We start from the raw sequence: 22,541 nt of genomic DNA on the forward strand, positions 1-22,541 counted from the left end.
AAAAAAGGTTGTTTCATTAAGTGAAGCAGCAGGCATGTTTTCCAGCTCTGTGCAACTTCATTGCCTCAGGTCCTTACATGTCACTAAGAGAATATTCCATAATTATTCATGGCTGTGGAGATTCCATCCTGTATTTTCTCTTGGGTTAGAAATATTAGCAAGACCAATTACTAACCTTTACCACGTGAGGTTTAAAAAAAAACTGTCATAAAATGTACAGATTACAAAATTTATCATCTTAATCATTTTTAAGTGTACAGCTCAGTTGGCATTAAGTACATTCACATTGCTGTTGCCACCATTACCACCAATGTCCAGAACCCATTATCTTGCAAAACTGAAACTCTGTACTCATTAAACAATAGCCGCTCATCATCCCCTACTTCTAGCCCCTGGCAACTAGCATTAAACTTTCTGTCTCAACGAATTTGACTACTCTAGTACCTCATATAAGTAGAATCATACAGTATTTGTCCTTTTGTGACTGGCTCATTTTATTTAGCATAATGTCATCAAGGTTCATCTATGTTGAAGTATGCCCATGTATTAAAGTTTTCTTCCTAAGGTTGAACAGTATTCCAGTGTGTGTGTGTGTGTATATGTATGTGTATATATATGTATACCAGATAGCACATATGTGATATGTATATGTGTGTATATATATGAACACACACACATCATATTTTGCTTATCCATTTATCTGTTGATGGACACTTGAGTTGCTTCCAAATGAGAAGTTCTGATCCAATGTGAACGATAAAAAAGCTCAGGAGACTAGCCTTGAACTGGTTAGAACAGTCTCCTTAATGCTGTGAACACAATCAAAGAAATAATCCAGTGATTAGGACCACGACAGAAACCTACTAAAAGGAATTTCCATCTGGTTATCTGATCCAAATAGAGTATTTATTTTAATACTCAAATAATCTGTTGGAATACTGCCCTGGCTGCCTAGGATGGTCTACAAACAAATCTTGAATGGACTCTAGTTTCTGAAGACCTTCCCCTCCCCCATTCTTACCAGCCCAGGTATTCTCTCTTACCTCTCCAGCTTCAAAGCCCTCTCTATTCCAATCATCCTGCTGATAATCCAGCAACACCAAACTGTTTTTAGTGTCCTTGCACACACTGTGTATGTCCTTGCCACCTTGTCTACACTCTTAGTGGTCCCTCCACCTGAAAAGCCTTCTCTTGGCTTACTTCTATCTAGTCAGGGCCTAGAAGTAAGGAAGCCTTTGCTTTTTTTTCCTTGCAGTCCCAGAACTTGGGCACTTGGCACATACTAATTGTTTGATAAATTACTGAACTAAATTATACTTAATACATTTTCATTTCTGTTTAATTTTTTTTTTTTTTTGAGACGGAGTTTCACTCTTGTCACCCAGGCTGGAGTGCAGTGGCACAAGCTCCAAGCTCACTGCAACCTCCGCCTCCCAGTTTCAAGCAATTCTCCTGCCTCAGCCTCCTGAGTAGCTGGGATCACAGGCACATGCCACCACACCCAGCTAATTTTTGTATTTTTGGTAGAGATGGGGTTTCACCATGTTGGCCAGGCTGGTCTCAAACTCCTGACCTCAGGTGACCTGCCCACCTCGGTCTCCTCAAGTGCTGGGATTACAGGCATGAGCCACCGCACCTGGCCATGAGTAAACTTTTAAAAGTAACTTTGTATAAAATTTAAAGAACCATCTTATTGCAAGGAACTGCATGCTTATGCCTCACAATGCCCCAGCCCACCCCACCACCCCAATTCATATGTTGGAATCCTAATCCCTAAAGTGACAGTATTAGGCGGTGGGTCCTTTGGGAGGTTATTAGGTCATGAGGGCAGAGTACTCATTAATGGGATTAGAGACATTATAAAAGAAACCCCAGAGGAGCTTCTTTCCCTCTTCAACCATGTGAGGACACAATGGAAGACATTGGCTATGAGGAAGTGGGCAATCACCAGAAGCTGAATGTGTCAGTGCCTTGATCTTGGACTTGCCAGCCTCCAGAGCTTTTATAAGTAAATGTTTGTTGCTTATAAACCACCCAGTTAAGGCTATTTTGTTATAGCAGCCTGAATGGACTAAGACACTAATCAAGGATAGCGAATCACTTAAACGTATTTACCAAGTGTAAATGTTTAAAAACTGCTAGGGTTACCCTATAGCTTAAGAAGAAAATTAATAAACGCTTGAGTTTTAAAGAGTTAAACTGCAGGATAATTATGACAGTACTATGTAAGTTTAAAATCACCTCGTCATTTAAACATTTGTAAATGGCTACCTTTTTGCAAATGGACTATAGTAAACAGAAGATTAGATCTAGCTATGCTAAAGTAGGGCAGAAGTCATCTTTGACAAAAGTGCCAAGAACACACACTGGAAAAAGGGCAGTTTCTTCAATAAATGTTCTAGGAAAACTTGATATCCATATGCAGAAGAATGAAACCAGACCCCTATCTTTCTCACTATTTAAAAATGAAATCAAAATGGATTAAGGACTTAAATATGAGACCTGAAACTATAAAACTATTAGTAGAAAATATTTAGGAAATGCTCCAGGACATTGGTCTGGGCAAAGATTTCTTGAAGAAGACCTCAAAAGCACAAGCAACCAAAGCAAAAACGGACAAAAGGGATCCCATCAAGCTTAAAAGCTTTGGCACAGCAAAGGAAACAAACAAAGTGAAGAAACAACTCACAGAATGCGAGAAAATATGTGCGAACTACTCATCTGACAAGGGATTAATAACTAGAATATACAAGGAGCTCAAAGTCATATATGCTGGCATTCACAGTTCTCTTTTTTTTGTAAAATATGCTAAGTATGTACAGAAAAAAAGACAAGTGATAACAGATGCTGGCAAGGATGTGGAGAAAGGGAAGCCCTCATACATTGTTGGTGGGAATGTAAATTAGTACAGCCCCCATGGAGAACAGTATGGTAGTTCTTCAAAAAACTAAAAATAGAACTACCCTATGATCTAGCAATCCCACTGCTGGCTATATATCCAAAAAAAAGGAAATCAATGTATTGAAGAGACATCTGCACTCCCATGCTTATTACAGTAGCCAAGATGCAGAATCAATCTAAGTGTCCATCAATCGATGAATGCATAAAGAAAATGTGGTACATACACACAATGAAATACTATTCAGGGCTGGGCACAGTGGCTCATGCCTTTAATCCCAGCACTTTAGGAGGCCAAGGCAGGAAGGTCACTTGAGTTCAGGAGTTCGAGATGAGCCTGGGCAACAGAGTGAGCCCTCACCTCTGCAAAAAATAAAACAAAAAATTAGCCAGGCTGAGTGCTGCATGTCTGTAGTCCCAGCTACTGAGGAGGATGAGGTGACAGGATCACTCGAGCCTGTGAGGTTGAGGCTGCAGTGAGCCAAGACTGTACCACTACACTTCTGGGTGACAGAGCAAGACCTTGTCTTGAAAACAACAAATAACAATGGAATACTATTCGGCCATGCAAAAGAATGAAATCCTACCATTTGTGACAACATGGATGGTACTAGAGACATTATGTTAAGCAAAATAAGCCAGGAACAGAAATTTAAACACTGCATGTTCTTAATCATACGTGGAAGCTAAAAAATTGAACTCATGGAGATAGAGAAACAATAATGATTATCAGATACTGGAAAGGGCAGTGGGAAGAGAAGTATAAAGAAGGGATGGTTAATGGGTATAAAAATACAGTTAGAAGAACTAAGATCTAGTATTTGGTAGCAAGATAGAGCAAGTATAGCTAACAATAATTTATTGTATATTTCAAAATAACAAGAGTGGAATTGGAATGTTCCTAACAAAAAGAAATGATAAACATTTGAGGTGATGAGTCTCCTAAGCACACATTATATGCTTGTATCAAAATTTCATGCCTCCATAAATATCTACAACTATTATGTATCCACAAAAAGTAAAAATTAAAAAAATAAAGGCGGAATCCTATTTCACAGAAAACATGTGGAAAAAACACGGATTTTTTTTTTTTTTTTTTGAGATGCAGTCTTGCTCCGTCACCCCGGCTAGAATGCAGTGGCGCAATCTCGGCTCACTGCAAGCTCTGCCTCCCGGGTTCACCCCGTTCTCCTGCCTCAGCCTCCCAAGGAGCTGGAACTACAGGTGCCCGCCACCACGCCCAGCTAATTTTTTGTATTTTTAGTAGAGATAGGGTTTCACTGTGTTAGCCAGGATGGTCTCGATCTCCTGACCTCGTGATCCGCCCGCCTAGGCCTCCCAAAGTGCTGGGATTACAGGCGAGAGTCACCACGCCCAGCCAAGAACATGGATTTTAATGAGAAGATTTGGTTTGGAGTCCTAGGTCTGCTACTTACCATGTGTGGCACTTAAGCTCTGTGCTCAGTTTCTCCTCTGGTAACATGGGAATAAAATATCTAGTAATTGCCACTACTATACTAGATGTTTATTGGTAACAAGTGTTTTTGTACAAGCAACATTCAAGACCATATACAGTGGGTAAATGCAATAGACATACTTTTCCCTATTCCCACCACTAAGTACAACTAAAATCCTTAGATATTATATATAAAACAAACTTAAGAAGAATCTAAAATGTGAAAAGGCGGCGGCGGATTTGCTAGAGACACTGGAACCCAAAGAATGACACAGTGATAAATTCCATGAGTTTTATGCCTCATATATCTCAGACTTGGAGCTGAAGCAGCCAGCATGGCAGAAACACCAACCCGTGTAGACCAAAAAATTCCCAACGAAAGTCTGCTCTCTCTAGCCAAAGGACTGGGAAAGGGGCAGCCTAGCAAGAGATGAAACTGCTAAACAATAACTGCTCTACTCCAGCCACATCTGCAGAGAAAACTCTGGTCCAACCCTCACCCACATCAGCAAAAACTGAGTGAGAACCTAGACTTCTACCCTTCAGAGGTTGTCACTGAGGCCAGGTGACACCTGCTAGGGTACTGTCAAAGATAGCCAAGTAGAAAGCTGAGATACTCATAGCCCAAAACTGGTAATAAGGCACCCATCCCTGTGGAGTCACTGAAGACTGGCCACATGGGAAGTTGGAACCTTCAACCATTCACAGGAGTAATGAAGACTGCCTTCCTATCGGGAGTGTCAATGGAGGCGGAATGAAAAACCTGGACTTCAACTTCTACTTGGAAGTACTGAGGCAGTGTCCCCTTCCCACGATGGAGCAGGGTCAGAGAAATCCTGATAAAACACAAGGTTTACATTAGATCCAGAGTACCACAACATAATACAAAAATGTCCAAGTTTAACTTTTTTTTTTTTGTTTTTTGAGACAGAATCTTGCTCTGTTGCCCAGGCTGGAGTGCAATGGCGTGATCCTGGCTCACAGCAACCTCCGCCTCCTGGGTTGAAGCAATTCTCCTGCCTCAGCCTCCCGAGTAGCTGGGATTATAGGCACCTGCCACCATGCCCGGCTAATTTTTATATTTTCAGTAGACATGGGGTTTCGCCATGTTGGCCAGGCTGGTCTCGAACTCCTGACCTCAGATGATTCGCCCGCCTTCGCCTCCCAAAGTGCTAGGATTACAGGTGTGAGCCACCACACCTGGCCAAAAATGTCCAGGTTTTAACAGAAAACCACTCATTATACAAAGAATGAGGAAGATCTCAAATGGAATGAAAAAGACAATCAACAGATGCCAACACTGTGGTAACAAAGCTGTTAGAATTATCTTTCATGTATTTTAAAGGAGTCGTCATAAAAATGCAGGTACAAACATGCTTGGAACAAATGGAAAATTGGAAAGCCTCCAAAAAGAAACAGAAAGTCTCAGTAAAGAAATAGAAGATGTAAAGAAAAACCAAATGGAATTTTAGAACTGAAAAATATAACCAAAATAAAAAGTTCATCAGTGAGCTCAACAGCAGAATAGTGAGAACAGAGAAAAAGAATCAGTGAACGGGAAAACAGGACAGTAGAAATAACCCAATATGAACAACACAGAGAAAAAAGACTGAAAAAAAATGACCAGAGTCTACAGAAGCTATGGAACCACAACAAAAGATCTAACAATTGTGTCATTGGATTCTTGGAAAAAGAGAAGAAAGAGGGTAGGACTGAACAAGCACTTGAAACAATGGGTGAAAACTTCTCAAATGTATTAAGAAGATAAACCTTCAGATTCAGTAGGTTTAGTGAGTTCCAAACAGGATAAACTCAAAAAAATTCCACACCAAGACACATCGCAAAATTCTTAAAGAGAAAAAAAATCATTGAACACATCCAGAGAAAAAGACGGGAGCAGGTCGTGGTGGCTCACTCCTGTAATCCTAGTACTTTGGGAGGCTGAGGTGGGTGCATCACCTGAAGTCAGGAGTTCAAGACCAGCCTGGCTAACATAGTGAAACCCTGTCTGTACTAAAAATACAGTAAGTTAGCTGGGTGTGGTGGCGAGCGCCTATAATCCCAGCCACCAGGGAGGCTGAGGCAGGAGAATTGCTTGAACCTGGGAGGCAGACATTGCAGTGAGCCCAGATCGTGCCATTGCACTCCAGCCTGGGCAACAAGAGTGAAACTCTGTCAAGAAAGACAGAAAGAAAGCAAGATAGAAAGAAAGAAAGACAGAAAGAAAGAAAGAAAGACAAGAAGACAGGAAGACAGAAAGACAGAAAAGACAGAAAGAAATGGCATTTTACCTCCTGACAGAAAGCAATTGGAATGACCATGGATTTTTCATTAGAAACTATGCAGGCCAGAAGGAAAGAATGCAATATTTTACAGGTGCTCAAAGAAAAGAAGTGTCAACTCAATAATTCAATATCCAGTGAAAACATCAGAATGAAGGTGAAAATGAGACCTTTTCAGATGAAGGAAACAAAGATAATTTATCACTGGCAGGTCTACCCTAAAGAATGGCTAAAGGAAGTTCTCTAAACAGAAAGGAAATGAAAAAAAGAGGAACCTGAAAACATCAGCAAAGAGTGTACACAGTAAACAAAAATGTAATAAAATAGTCTTTCCTTCTCTTTTGAATTTTCCAAATTAGGTTTAATGATTGAAGCAAAAATTATAGCACTGTCTGATACAGAAAAAATATTTAAGACAATCATACATGGAAGACGGCAAAAGCACATAAAGGGAGGTAAGGTTTCTACACTTAAGCTTGTAAAATGATGATACAGACTTCATTTAGATTATAAGAAGACACCAACTGATTGTTGTATGTACAGTATAATACCTAGAGCAACCACTAAAAAAGCTGTATAGAGAGAGACACTCAAAAACACTATATAAATTAAAATAGAATTCTAAAAAATATTCAAGAAACTCACAGGAAGGCAAGAAGAATACAAACAAAAACAGAACACAAAAAATAAAATGGCAGAACTAAGCTCTAACATATTAGAAATTACATTAAATGTAAATTTAAATATGCCAATTAAGACATACATCGGCAGAGTGGATTAAAAACATGCACCATGATATGGTTTGGGTATGCGTCCCTGCCCAAATCTGATGTCAAACTGTAATCCCCAAATATTGGAGGTGAGGCCTAATGGGAAATGATTGGATTATGGAGGTGGATTTCCCCTTTGGTGCTGTTCTTGTGATAGTGAATTATTGTGATATCTGGTTATTTAAAAGTGTGTAGCACCTCTCCCCTCACTCTCTTCCTCCTGCTCCAGCCATGTAAGATGTGCTTACTTCTCCTTCACCTCCCACCATGATTGTAAGTTTCCTGAGGCCTCCCCAGCCATGCTTCCTACACAGCTTGTGGAACTGTGAGCCAATTAAACCTCTTTTCTTGATAAATTACCCAGTCTCAGGTAGTTCTTTACAGCAGTGCAGGAACGGATTAATACACCCCAACAATATGCCACCTACAAGAAATCACTTCAAATACAATGATATGGGTAGGTTGAAAGTAAATGGATGGAAAAAGATGTATCATGTGAATATCAATAAAAGGAAAGCAGGAATAATTGTATTATCAGATATAGGCTATAATAATAGACAACAAGTAGACAGAGCGAAAAAAATTACCAGAGACTCTAAAATATGTGAAACACTGCTGGGTACAGTGGCTCAAGCCTGTAATCCCAGCACTTTGGGAGGCTGAGGCAGGCGGATCACCTGAGGTCGGGAGTTCGAGACCAGCCTGACTAACATGTAGAAACTCTGTCTCTATTAAAAATACAAAATTAGCTGGGTGTGGTGGCACATGCCTGTAATCCCAACTACTTGGGAGGCTGAAGCAGGAGAATTGCTTGCACCCAGGAGGCAGAGGTTGCGGAGAGCCAAGATCGTGCTATTGCACTCCAGCGTGGGCAACAACAGCAGAACTCCATCTCCAAAAAATAAAAAATCAAAAAATAAAATATGTGAAATAAAAACTGACAGAACTGAAATGGGAAATGGAAATATTCACAATTATAGTTGGAAACTTCAACCCCTATCTCTCAACAATCGACAGAAGAACTGGATAGAAAAATCAGCAAGGATATAGAATTAAATGTATCACTATCAAATATCTAATTGACATTTATAAAATACTTTACCCAATAATCGCAGAATAAACATTCTTTTCAAAGTACCCATGGAACCTAAAGCAAGATAGACCACATTTTCAGCCATAAACAAACCTTAACAAGTTAAAAATAATTGAAATCAAACAGAACTTACTCTACTCCTACAATGAACTCCAACTAAAAGTCAGAAACAGAAAAATAATGGGAAAATCTCCAAACATTTGGAAACCAAACAATGTACTTGTAAATAATTCACGGTCAAAGAGGAAAGTCTCAAGTAAAAAAAAAAAAAAAAAAAAAAAAAAAAAACACTGAGCAAATAAAAATTGAAAATGCAACTTAACAATATTAGTGGGACACAGCTAAAGCAGTGCTGAGGGGGAAATTTATAGCACTAAATGAATACATTAAGAGGAAAAGTCTCAAATGAATAATTTAAACTCCTATATAAAAAACATCAGAGGCTGGGTACAGTGGCTCATGCCTGTAATTGCAGCACTTTGGGAGGCCAAAGTGGGCAGATCACTTAAGGTCAGGGGTTTGAGACCAGCCTGGCCAATATGGTGAAACCCTGTCTCTACTAAAAATATAAAAATCAGCTGGGCATTGTGGCACATGCCTGCAATCCCGGCTGCTCGGGAGGCTGAGGCAGGATAATTGCTTGAACCTGGGAGGTGGAGGTTGCAGTGAGCTGAGATCGTGCCATTGCACTCCAGCCCGGGTGACAGAGTGACAACCTGACTCAAAAAACAAACAAAAAATAATAATGAAGCAATGTTGGTATGCAGGAATAAGAGTTAAAAAAATAAATAAAGCAGTAGACCCACTACAGACCCTGCAGACACTGAAAGCATAATACAGGATACTATAACTCCACTCACATGTATATGACAAATTAGACAAAACGGACCAATTTCTTGAAAAACATAAACTTCTATAATTAACTCAACATGAAGTAGATAATTTGAATAACCCTGTATCTATTAAGGAAATTACATTAAAAATGTAAAAAATTCCTAACAAAGACATTTCCAGATCCAGATGGTTTAATCTGGAGAATTCTACCAAAGGTTTAAAGAATTATACCAGTTCTACACCATCTCTTCCAGAAGGCTAGACATGGTGGTTCACACCTATAATCCCAGCACTTTGGGAAGCCAAGGCGGGAGGACTGCTTAAGCTCAGGAGTTTGAGACCAGCCTGGGCAACATAGGAAGACCCTGTCTCTACAAATAATAAAAAAAATTAGCCAGGTACGGTGGTAGACAGCTGTCGTCCCAATTACTTGGGAGGCTGAGACAGTAGGATCCCCTGAGCCCAGGAATTTGAGGCTGCAGTGAGCCATGACTGTGCTACTGTCGCCAGCCCAGGTGACACAGCAAGACTCTGTCAGGGTGGGGAGTGGGGGGTTGGGGGCGGGCGGGGAGAAGAAAAGAAAAAAAGAAATCAAGGAAGACAATATAAATAAATGTAAAATAAATTCATGGACTAGAAGATTTAATATAGTAAAGCTGTAATTTCTTTCTAAATTGGTACACAGGCTTAATGCACTTCCTATCAAAACCTCAGCAAGACTTTTTTTTTGCATAAACAAGATTATTCTAAAATTTGTATTGAAAGGTAAAGAAAATAGAATAGCTAAAACACTTTGAAAAATAAGAATAAAGTAGAGGAATCAGGCTACCAGATTTCAAGACTTACAATATAGCTATAGTTGGCAAGATTATGTGGTACTTGCAGAGGGATAGACACATGGAAAAATGGACCAAAAGAGAGACCAGAAACAGACCCACACAAATATGTACAACTGAAAAGACGAAAAAGGGAAGAAGAATGGCTTTGTCAACAACAATGACAACAATAAAAGAACCTCAATCTAAGTCTCACATCTTACATGAAAATTAACTCACAGTGGATCATGGACTTAAAGGAAAAACAAAACCTATAAAATGTGTAGGAAAAAAGAAAACCAGGAAAGTCAGGCACAGTGGCTCACGCCTGTTACGCCAGCACTTTGGGAGGCCAAGGCGGGCGGATCACGAGGTCAAGAGATTGAGACCATCCTGGTCAACATCCTGAAACCCTGTCTCTACTAAAAATACAAAAATGAGCTGGTCGTGGTGGCGCACGCCTGTAATCCCAGCTACTCAGGAGGCTGAGGCAGGAGAATCACTTGAACCTGGGAAGCGGAGGTTACAGTGAGCCAACATTGTGCCACTGCACTCCAGCCTGGCGATAGAGCGAGAATCCAACTCAAAAAAGAAATAACAACAAAAAAGAGAATCACTTGAACCCGGGGAGCCAAGATCATGCCATTGCACTCCAGCCTGGGCAACAAGAGCAAAACTCTGTCTCAAAAAAAAAAAAAAAAAAAAAAAAAACCTATATAGAAAATACTGAAAATACTTGAAGACATTTGACCAAAGAGGATATATAGATGGCAAATAATCATATGAAAAGATGTTCAGCATCATTAACCACAAGGGAAATGTAAATGAGAACTAATGGGTGAATGGTTAAATAAACAGACTGTGGTACATCCATACCATGAAACACTACCTAGCAATAAAAAACAGTAACTGTTGATACATGAAATGAGGATGAATCTCCAGAGAATTATGCTGAATAAAAAAAAGTTCAAAATCTTAAGTACTGCATGAATCCATTTAAATAACACACACGAAACATCGGAGAACAGATTAGTGGTTGTCATAGATTAAGGATGTGGTAGAGGTGGGATGGTAGTGAATATGATTATAGAAGGGCAACATACAAACTACTATCGTAATGGAAGTGTACTGTATCTTGACTGTATCATTGTCAATATACTGATTGTGATATTGGAGTATAGTTTTGAAAGATGTTGCCATTAAGGAAAACTGGATAATGGTTGCATAAATCTTTACTAGTTCTTACAACTAGATGTGCATATAGAATTACCTCAAAATGAAATGTTTAATTTTTTTTAAAAGCCCAGGCTTTAGGACAAAGCTAGATGACTTTGGGCAAGTCGCTTCCATTATTATACACTAAATTACTACATTAAAAGATCAATGGTCTAAGTATAGTGCCTGGTACAAAGTAAGTGCTCAACAGATGGCTACTAAAATAATTAATCCTAAAAGTCATGGCAGTGGGGATGAAGAAGCGCATAAACAAAAGATATTTAGATGATACCACTAACAGGTTTTGGTGACAGATTAGATGTGGGATAGTGGGTGACAGGGAGTCAAAGATGATTCCCAAGTTTCTCATTTGAACAAGTGGGTGCTTAGTGGCACTGTTTACTGAGCAGATGTGGAGTCAAGAGATGAACAAAGAAGAGTTTAGTTTTGGAAGTGGTTTGTGTTGACTGGGAAACATTCAAATAGAGATGCCCAGTTAACACTTGGATATGTAAGTCTGAAGTTCAGAACACAACTCTGAGATGGAAATTTAACTTGATGACCACCATGCAAATGATAACTGAAGCCAGTAGAATGGACAAGGTTGCCAAAGGGCAGAAATCACAAAGCCATTAAAACTATAAAGGAGCTTCAACCGTTTTTTTGTTTTGTTTTGTTTTTTTGTTTTTGAGACGGAGTCTAGCTCTGTCACCCAGGCTGGAGTGCAGTGGCGCAATCTCTGTTCACCGCAAGCTCCGCCTCCCAGGTTCATGCCATTCTCCTGCCTCGGCCTCCCAAGTAGCTGGGACTACAGGTACCTGCTACCATGACTGGCTAATTTTTTGTATTTTTTTTTTTAGTAGAGACGGGGTTTCACCGTGTTAGCCAGGATGGTCTCGATCTCCTGACCTCGTGATCTGCCCGCCTCAGCCTCTCAGCACACCTGGCCAGGAGCTTCAACCTTTAAGGACTGGATAAAGGGGTCAGTCTAGCAAAGGAGATACAGAGTAGCCAGAAAAGGAGAAAAAACAGGCATTTATAGTGTCAGCCAAGACAAGAGGAAGGTGTTTTAAAAAAGAGTGGTCAACTATGACCAAGCAGTGAAGAGATTAATTAAAATGAGGAGTAAAAAATCATCCTCTGAATTTAGTGACCTGGGTATCGCTGCTGCCTTTGTGAGAATAGCTCTGGTAAATAACAAAGTAGGTTTCCACTGCAGCAGACTGAGAAGAAGGTGGGAGAAAGGAAGACTGCATAAACCACCACCAAGTTTACCCTGAAGAAAAGGAGAGAGTACAGAGAGGGAAAGAAATTGAAGATGTGTTACAGGATAAGAATTATTTGAGTAGGGAGGAGAAGATATGATTCAAAGTATAAGTAGCAAGATTAGCTCAGATAGAAGACGCACTTCATCCACTCTAAGGAAACCACAAAGGAACTACACAGGCTGGGCGTGGTGGCTCATGTCTGTAATCCCAGCACTTCAGGAGGCTGAGGTGGGCGGATCACCGGAGGTCAGGAGTTCAAGACTAGCCTGACCAACGTGGTCAAGCCTCATCTCTACTAAAAATACAAAATTAGCCAGGCGTGGTGGCGCATGCCTATAATCCCAGCTACTTGGAAGGTTGAGGCAGAAGAACCGCTTAAACCCAGGAGGCAGAGGTTGCAGTGAGCCCAGACTGTGCCGTTGCACTCCAGCCTAGGCAACAAGAGCGAACCTCTGTCAAAAAAAAAAAAGAAACAAGAAAGAAAGGAACTAGGCAGATATAGGTAAATTTGAAAGTGTGGCCATTCATGGTACGTACAGATAACTACTCCCTCATCATTTCAATTTTCTTTGTGAAGGAGAAGGCAAAGCCATTGCTAAGACTGAAAGGCTGGATTAATGTTCTTTCTTTTTATTTACTGAATTTTTATTCCAAGCACCTGATGAAGTACCTAGGACATAGATTTAATAAGTATATTTAATAAATACAATGGAAATAAACAATTACTGTTACCTTAATGCAGTTGTTCATTAAAATTTGTGCACAACTTTCAAGTTAGCCACTAGGGGGCAGTCTGCCAATTTTATTCCCTAAATCTTTTAACCCAGTGAAATTGAAAACTACAATGCAGTGTAGGTCATATTAATAAAATGTTTTTCCTCAAGAAAATTCTGTTTAAGATTTATATACATGTACGTGTATATGCATTTGCATGCACACGCATACACACACAAATACACTGAGGCACGATGGGAGGGTTGTTACTCCTGCCAACCTCCCACTGCAACCGTATCAGGATGCCCTAGGGGCAATAGTCAGCATTTTCCAAAGTCATTTTTTGTAATTTCTCCAGGGCACTCAGCAAATAGCAGATAGATCTTTTATACTTATAATTAACTAGAAAAGGCTGATGAAAAAATCCCTGAAAACTAATTGCTCAAACATTTGCCTTTGCTTCTTCTGTTTCCCCCCTCTGCACCTCCTTGTCTTTCTGAATTAAATAAGTTTTTTGTTTTTCTTTGAAATGGAGTCTCATTCTCTCACCCAGGCTGGAGTGCAGTGGTGCAATCTCGGCTCGCTGCAACCTCAGCTCGCTGCAACCTCAGCCTCCCAGGCTCACGCAATTCTCATGTCTCAGCCTCCTGAGTAACTGGGACTACAGGTGCCCTCCACAACGCCCAGCTAATTTTTGTATTTATGGTAGAGACGGGGTTTTGGCCAGGCTGGTCTCAAATTTCTGACCTCCAGTGATCTGCCGGCCTCAGCCTCCCAAAGTGCTGGGATTACAGGCATAAACCACTGCGCCCAGCCTTTGAATTAAATCAGTTTTTTAAAAAATCGTTTTAAATAGTTATAACCTAGTTCATCAACTACTTTTTCCCCTTATCTCATACGCTTGAGGCATTCTTATAAAGAGGATTTCTCAGTACAATATAACATGACTATGATGTATACCAGAAGCAGCAGCTACTTTGGGGTAAATATACAGCCATTAGGCTGGGAAATACTTTCCAAGTTTGGTTCTGATGAACTCGGGCCTCTACTGAAATAAGCAAACTAGCAGAGTTTTAACTTACAACAGGATGCAAAAATTCTTAATACCCCCAAAAACAGTAGACGTAAAAGAATACTGTTCCCCGGAAGCTTAAGGTTACACAGATCAGCAGTTTCAACTGGGGGGAAAACTGAACTTTCGAAAGGGCAGAGGCTTCCAGTCATGTAAGTGAACACATCACATCCTGGCCTAAGAAAAGCTGTTACTGAAAGCTGTTAAGGTCTGACACCTGATGGGCTGAAGGTGCATGGAAGATGGGAAAGAGAGGCTAAGGCCATCACACGATTCTAGATTCGTTCAAATGAGTGAAAAAGGTGCTTGACCCAAATGCCTCCAAACCTGGTTTTTTTGAACTAAAGTTGTTTGGGAACAAAAACACCCAAGAAATGGGTCATAAAGAGAGTCTGGGTGAGCGTTCAAGGAGCGGTAAGTCAAATGGAGATACAATGTCATACTGTTTGCAAATTGTTTCAAAAACAAGTTTCAAGGTTTAGTGTAGTGTTCAAATTTGAAAACTAAGGGTCACTTTTTCTTTTTTTTTACTGTGGACACTCTATTCCACTAGCTTGTATGGAAATCTATTTGTAAAGATAATTTTTGGAAGCTCTTTGGGACAAAGTTTTAAAAATATTTATTAAATTGTTAATAGTAAATCACTGCTCCTTAATCCTAATTAAAGTATTCAACCTTCCTAACGAACTGATACAAGCCTGAAGAGGAAAAAAGTGTATTTCTTAATAATTATACTTTGGCTACATAGACACTCCTAAAAATGAGCTTTCAAACTGAGATGAACAATTTACTGCTTCATCCCTCCTATAAATCCACGTCCACTTTCAAAAGTCATGTGCTAAATCAGAATTTTTTTTTTCCTAGCAAACATCTACGTAAGAGCCTGATTTCATTGACACACACACTTGCACTCCGCAACAACAACACTTCCTTTGAAAAACAGAATGTCACTTCCTCAGTCCAGAGGCCAGAAGTCCCTTGATTCTGATCTGGGGAGCCAAGACAGGAAATTCTGGTAGGCTTCTGCTTCTCCCCCCATGGACAGCCACTGGTGCAGCTGACAGAGGGCAGGGTCTATTCCGAGCTCCCTTGATGCACTGCAGCTGGAGGCAACGGCTCCCTTCCAGGCTGTGGGAGTGATCCCGGAGTCCGGCACCACAGCCCGTTAAACAAGGGCATTTCATGGGAAAAGGAGAGGGAGCAGATGAGAGACCTTGAAACCTTCCAGCCACCTTACCCCCACTTCCAAACTCCCGCGACTACCCCAGGACCATTTCGGCAAAATCTCAGTAACTGGTACCATCTTGTACTTTGACCTCACCAGGCAAGGCATCCTCTGGGGAGAGGGGTTAAAAAATAAAATTAAAAAAAAAGCCAGAACTCCACGGCTCAGCGCCACGCCGTTCCACCTCCCCCAAACTGCCAGTTCCCCACCTAGAGGGAAGAGGCTGTTCCAGCGATGTCAGTAAACACTGTGGGTTGGCAACACCTGGGCGCCGAGAGCCTCGATCTCTCCCGACCCCAGACAACCGGGAGCTGCCAGGTCCCAAACCCGGGCCAGCTACGGGGACCAAACTGCAGTGTCACACCGGGGTCGGGGGAGGCGCCTGTGAGAGACGAACGGAATAAAGGGAGAGAAGGGGGACAAACAAATGAGTCACTTAATACAAGGGCTGCACATGCCGCTGACGCTGCCGGTGATGCAGCCGCGGACGGAGTGAGGCCGGCGGCCGGGAGGGGCGGGCGGAGAAAGGGAAGGAGAGGGCGTGAGGCGCTCGCCCTTTGTGGGGCCGTCCGCGCGGGCCCACAGCCTACGCCCCCCTTTCCCGCCCTCTCCCGGACCTGTGAGCTGAAGCTGCTAGGGGCCGCCGCGGAGCCCCAGCCCCGAGAGTCAACTCTCGGTCTCCAGAAGCCATCAATACAAACTTCGACACTATATTTAGTTTACGGGCAGACCGCCTGGGGAGGCGCCGACGCCGCGCCCGCCTGGCGGAGCAGGAGCCGCAGCCTCAACCTGCCGCCCGCCCCGCCCCGCCCCTCGGCGGCGCACCTGTGACAGGTGTGCAGGTACTCCACACGACCCTGGCCGCTCCTCGCCCCCGGCCCCCGCGGCTCCTGGCCCGAGCTCCCCAGCCTGCCGCCCCTCCGGGAGCCCCCCGCCCCTCCGCAGGCCCCGGAGCGCCCCCCGCCCGCCTGCCCGCCCCTCGGCGGCCGCGCCCGCACTCACATAGCGCCTCAACTTCTTCTCGGGAGGCGATTTCCTCAGCCAGCCGGTGCACACCACGTCGCCGCCGCCGCCGCTCATGCTGCCGGCCTGGAGCCCGCCGCTGGGTCGCGCGGACTAGGGCGCGGGCTCGGGCAGCTAGGGCAGCGGCCGGCGGTGCGCAGCTCGCGGGAGGCCAGGGGCGGGGCAGGCGGCCCGGCGGGGACTAGGCGGCGCGGCGCGCGCCCGGCGGCCTCGCGCGCGCCCGCTCCCCCGCCCCGAGCGCGCGCAATCCGCACTCTCCGCCGGGCCGCCGCGGGGGCAGTTGCAGCGGGAAGGCCGGCGCGCTCGCCACGCCCGCTCCCGCCGCGCCCCCGAGGCCGCCGCGCACGCGGACGCGGGGCTGGGGATCCGCCAGGACACAGAAAGCCACCGCCGCCGGCGAGCCCCGGAATCTCGCTTTCTCCTGAGGCCTCAAGCCGCGGGCGCGGAGGCCGGGGAGGCGGCCGCGCCCCTGGCGCTGGCGGGCGGGCGGAGAAGGGACTGCGCGTCCTCGGTCGTCGATCGATTTTTCACCGAGCGTCGACGGGGAAGGGATCCGAGGGTTGCTCGCGTTTCCGATCCATTCTGCGGGTCAGGTTCCTGCTGAAAGGAGGGACCCCTTCCCAGTAAGAAGTTCCTTAACTCTGGCGCCCCTCGGCGGGAGGAGGAGACGGACCTACTAGGCGCCGGAGCCTTTGCACTCTTGGCTTACAGGATTGTCTTCAGTATTGTTCCCATTTTATGGACTGCCTAAGGGCAAGGGCTTGTACAAAGCCTAGCCAAGTTTCCAATTCAGGTGTGTGGGGGAGGAGGGGTCCCAGTCATCCTCTATTCAAAATGAGGGCATTGCCTTAATGGGATCAACCTGGGAGCCTCTCATTGCCTGGAAACAAAGTCCAGCTGAGTCCCTCCTACATTGCCTCTAGGAAAACAGTTTAGTATAGAAAACTCGCATGATTTGTAGAATGGAAGAAGCAAACCTAGTAAATATAGTTCATAGTGAATTGGAAGGCAAGGTCAAGTGTAGAAGAACAAGAAATTGGGGTCCAAATTCCCCAACGTCCCCGCTCATTGACAGTGTCTCTCCAAGCAGCATTAAAAGGCAGGTCCTCCCTAACTTCTCTGATAAGTGGATAGTATCCTGTTTATTCAATGGGGAACCGTGCTGTGTGGACAGATGAATTGGAGAAGCAGCATCTTGCACTGCCCCACACAACCTTAGACTAAAGCTGTTTTGTTCATTTCTGTCTCTGTGCAGCTGAGATGTTTCAAGCAGTTGGACATCATTTGGTCCAACAGATCTTGATTGGGTTGGGGGAAGTTCACCCTCCTCAGTTTGGAAAAGCGAATCCGCTATCACGTACTTAGCTCTTCTAGATACCCTAGGAGTTTTAGCAGTCAGTCTCCTGGATCTAACATTTCACTGACTTTCTTCAATATCCACTGTGCTGCTGGATGGGAAGTAAAGCCAGAACTGTTAGGCTGGGACCACAGCTCCCTTAACCTTCCAATTTGGGGATCCTTAAGTCACATATGAAGGGCCACCACCAGAATGATGGCCATTTTAACTTCTGGCTTTAAGTACCTTAAATCCCTGTAAGACATACAATACTTAACGTCTGCCAAATCAATCAGGAGGCGGTGACTCCCCACCAAAATAAACCCATCCTGACTTCATTCACATCTGAGTCATGGTGCCAAGTCCCAGGGATTGCAGAGTCGAAGAAATCTGCATGGTTTGGCTGCAGCTGAGGTTTGTGATGCAAGTCAGGCAGACGTATGCCCTATCTTCCCCCAGAAGAGTAGTCTTTTACATATCCTTTGATAGTTATATGATTCAATACACAGACTGGAAGGCTGTTTAGCAAGAGTTAGTTGGGGGTTAGGTAATACTCTGCCAGAAATTCTTTAAGGTCTTATTTTGTTTGTTTAGGAAAAGATGGTGTTATTTACAATTTCATGTAGAAATGGAAAAGTTTGATGTTTCTTGTTTGGCCAATGGCAGGAGGGACCTTGAAATGTGAATACAATAGTCACCACGTATCAGCTTTGGGAAGGGTTCTCTGAACATCTTTCCCCAAAGGTTAAAGGCAGGCTAGAGTGCAGTGGCGTGATCTTGGCTCACTGCCAGCTCTGCTTCTCGGGTTCAAGCCATTCTCCTGCCTCAGCCTCCCTAGGACTATAGGCGCCCGCCACCACGCCCAGCTAATGTTTTGTATTTTTTTTTTTTTTTTTAGTAGAGATGGGGTTTCACCATGTTAGCCAGGATGGTCTCGATCTCCTGACTTCGTGATCCGCCCGCCTCGGCCTTCGAAAGTTCTGGGATTACAGGCGTGAGCCACCGCGCTCGGCCGAAAGGGGCTTTTTCTCTGTGCTCTTCAGCTGGACTCCCATCCTGCATTCCTCTTGCTGCCAGTGCCTATCTTGGACTGCATAGGAAGCAAGACTGCTGCTGAAGTCCCTGGCTGCACCCTGGAGTGGCTCAGTCTTTTGAGCCTGAGAGGCGTGCCAGGCCTGGAAACAGCCCTTGGACAGAAGGTTCCTGTCTGGGCCTTTACTAAGTCCTCTCCACTCCCTGCTGTGTGTGTCTGCTTAAATGCTCCCTGGTTTTTGCTGGGAAAAAAATGGAAAACAAATCATTTGAATGATTTACATGAAGATAGGCGCCATCTATCGGAACCAGTTGGGGTGACAATCCCCCCACCCCCAAGCCCTGAGCGGACATGCATCACTAGCCCATAATTTAGGCAATTTTGTTTAAAGACCACTGGTATTTCCTGGGGGAATTAATGGCCGGCTCCAAGAGTGCTTTGGGTCATTAATCTTATATTCTCATTAAATTCTCAGGAAATGACTATCTTATGAGGAGGGAGCACTGCAGAGATTAGAGAAATGCACACTGGGAGAGCATGGGTACCACTTTGGTCCCCGCTCCTAGCTACTGTCACTCCCCACAAAGCCTGGGGTTCTAAAGGGTGCACTGTGGCTTTGAGTGTTGTCAGCAACGTCCATCACTGCATCTGTGCGTGTCTGGGAGTTGAGGGTTTGTGGCCAGTGGCAGGTGCGTGGCTGGTGGAATGCTCCCAGAAACGGGTTGAAGGGCTGGAAGGAGAGCTGTCCTCAACTGCACACCAAGCTGGTGTGATTAATACCACCCACGCCAGGCCTGACGTCAGTGATTGGACTGGGGGTGGGGATGGATGTTTGTGTGCTAGCCCTTCTGCTTTTTCTCCCCTTCAATTTAGTTGACAGGTTAATTTCAGAACTGAGTGCTGCTTACCAAGGTCAGTGTGACCAGCTGAGCCACCTCAGCTGGTGTCTTTCAGGACACTCATCTCTCAGGCATATTAAGGTGTGTGCTTCTTTAACCCCTAGTTACTTGAGGCCCACATGATTCCCTGTGTCAAATTACTCTAACTTACTCAAGTCAACTCTGGGCATCTGGTTGAGGATGAGATCTAGAAGTGGGATTGGGGTGGGGTTAAAGACCTAATTGGGTTTCCTCCCTGTCTGTGGCTAATAGTCTGAGAGTTACTTGACACTATACCCAGTGGGAGACATTTTGAAAATAAACTTCTGGCCAGGCGTAGTGGCTCACGCCTGCAATCCCAACACTTTGGGACACTGAGGCCAGTGAATCACTTGAGGTCAGGAGTTTGAGACCACCCTGGCCAACATAGCGAAACCCCAGCTCTATTAAAAATACAAAAATTAGCGGGGTGTGGTGGCACACACCTGTAATCCCAGCTGCTTGGAAGGCTGAGGCAGAATTGCTGGAACCTGGGAGATGGAGGTTGCAATGAGCTGAGATTGCACCATTGCACCCCAGCCTGGGTGACAAGAGTGAGACTCCATCTCAAAAAAAAAAAAAGAAAGAAAAGAAAAGAAAAAAAAAACTTTCTTAGAGAAAAGTTTAAGCAATCCCATTTTCCCAGTTTCTCCTTTGAAAATAACCAGAATCAGTGGTAATGGCTCTGTGGCAGTTCGGCTCCCAGGACTTTGCTGCTGACACTGGTAAATCAGTCGTCATAATCTACTAAGAACAAAGACTGTCAAGATCCTTGAGAAAGTGCTGTAGTCTTCCAAACCACACTCTGCGTGCTGGCTCCTTTTATTTGCTCTGCAGAGAGAACTCCTACCTTGAATTCGATCTTGAACATACATCAAGACCTCTTTCCCTAAAACTGACTGTCCCCATTCCCCAGCAAAGTTGTTCACTCTTTTCTTGATATCCACACTGCACCTATATAAACTGGATTATCACACTGTACTCCAAGTATTTCCTTGTCAAGGAACTGTGAGTTCCTTGAAGACATGAATGTGTTTTTCTCACTTATTTTTTATTATTATTATTTTAGAGAAAATGTCTTGCTATGTTGCCCAGGGTGGTCTCGAACTCCTGGGCTCAAGTGATCTTCCTGCCTTGGTGTCCCAAAGTGCTGGGATTACAGGCATGAGCTACCACATCTGGCCCTTCCTCATTTTTGTATTCCCAGAGCTTCCCAGCATGGTACCAGCATAGAATAGATACTCATTAAATGTTCATTGTGAGAACGAAGGAAACAACCCTTAAAGGATGACAGGTGGGGGCTGTAGACCATTGGAATATCTAGAGCTCTCTGATCCAGAGAATAGTATTTGTGAAGGTACCTGTAAGCAGCTGGAGTAGTTTTTTTTAATAAAAATTGTCAGGTAACATCGTATGTATTTATTGTGTACAACATGATGTTTTGAAATATAAATACAAATACATAAAATACTCGGTGTGATAGTTAAATCTAGCTAACTAACAAATGTATTACCTAATATAGTTATCATTTTTGTGGTAAGAACACTTAACATCCACTTTCTTTACATTGTGTTTAAACCCACAGGGACGGCCTAGCTGGAAGAACATAGTAGGTTGAGGTAATCCTGTGCAGTTCCACTTTTAAAAATGGTTGTAACTTGCCATAAAAAGGAACGAGATCATGTCCTTTGCAGGGACATGGATGGAGCTGGAAGGCATTATCCTCATCAAACTAACACAGGAACAGAAAACCAAACACTGCATGTTCTCACTTGTAAGTGGGAGCTGAACAATGAGAACACAAGGACACAGGGACAGAAACACACACTGGGACCTGTGTGGGGTGGTTGGGGGGGGGTTGGGAGAGGGAGGGAGAGCATTAGGAAAAATAGCTAATGCTTGCTGAGCTTCATACCTCGATCATGGGTTGATAGGTGCAGCACACCACCATAGCACACATTTACGTATATAACAAACCTGCACATCCTGCACATGTACCCTGGAACTTAAAAATACATTTTTTTAAAAATGAAAAATTCCAGAAACATGTAAGAAAATAAGATTCCCCGAATCCTTAAAAAAAAAAAAAAAAAAAAAAAAAAGATGGCTGTAACTCTTGGATAGTTTCAAAAAACAATGACTCCTTTAACCTTTTAACTGCTACCCCCAGATTCCAGAGAGCCAACTTTGTCAACCCTTGGTTTCCAAACTCTGACACTGTTGTACACTCTTTAGACGTCCTCCTTTGTGGGATTACAGAATTAAATCTCTTTGTGGTTACTCTGTTATCTGGCTTCACTGTGACAATCCTGCAGGGGCTTAGCACTCAACCCCTTGTACCAGATGCAACACTAGTGAAACTGGAGAAAACCATGTCCCCTGAATTCAAAGTGACTTTATTCAACAGATGACCAGAAATGTCATTTCCTTCTGCACCTGATGAATTGCATAGTAACTGTGCAGGCTTGCTAGTCTTTGTTTTGTTGGAGACCTAGAGGCCTCAGGATTTCATCTCATCTAACTATGTAATTCTACCAGAATTACTCAAGATGACTGTCCGACAATACAGCCAGTGATGTGCTGGCAAATA

The 22,541-nt window shown here is 43.5% G+C and overlaps 1 protein-coding gene across 3 annotated transcripts in view; it reads right to left on the reverse strand.

Annotated features, from left to right (window-relative positions):
• Positions 1-22,541, reverse strand: part of LOC105468810 (GRB2 associated binding protein 2) — a 220,856-nt gene that overhangs the window by 193,815 nt on the left and 4,500 nt on the right. Inside the window, exon 1 of one of the 3 annotated variants that reach the window (XM_011719197.2) lies at positions 16,645-16,800. The exons of the other annotated variants lie outside the window; for them this stretch is intronic. Within the exon in view, the coding sequence (XP_011717499.2) occupies positions 16,645-16,722 (78 nt within the window). The 5' untranslated portion in view covers positions 16,723-16,800. Of the gene's footprint in view, positions 1-16,644; positions 16,801-22,541 lie in introns of those variants that run through there. 3 annotated transcript variants of the gene reach the window in all.

This window comes from Macaca nemestrina, chromosome 12 (genome assembly GCF_043159975.1).
Source record: "Macaca nemestrina isolate mMacNem1 chromosome 12, mMacNem.hap1, whole genome shotgun sequence".
In the NCBI taxonomy this organism is placed as follows: Eukaryota; Metazoa; Chordata; class Mammalia; order Primates; family Cercopithecidae; genus Macaca; species Macaca nemestrina.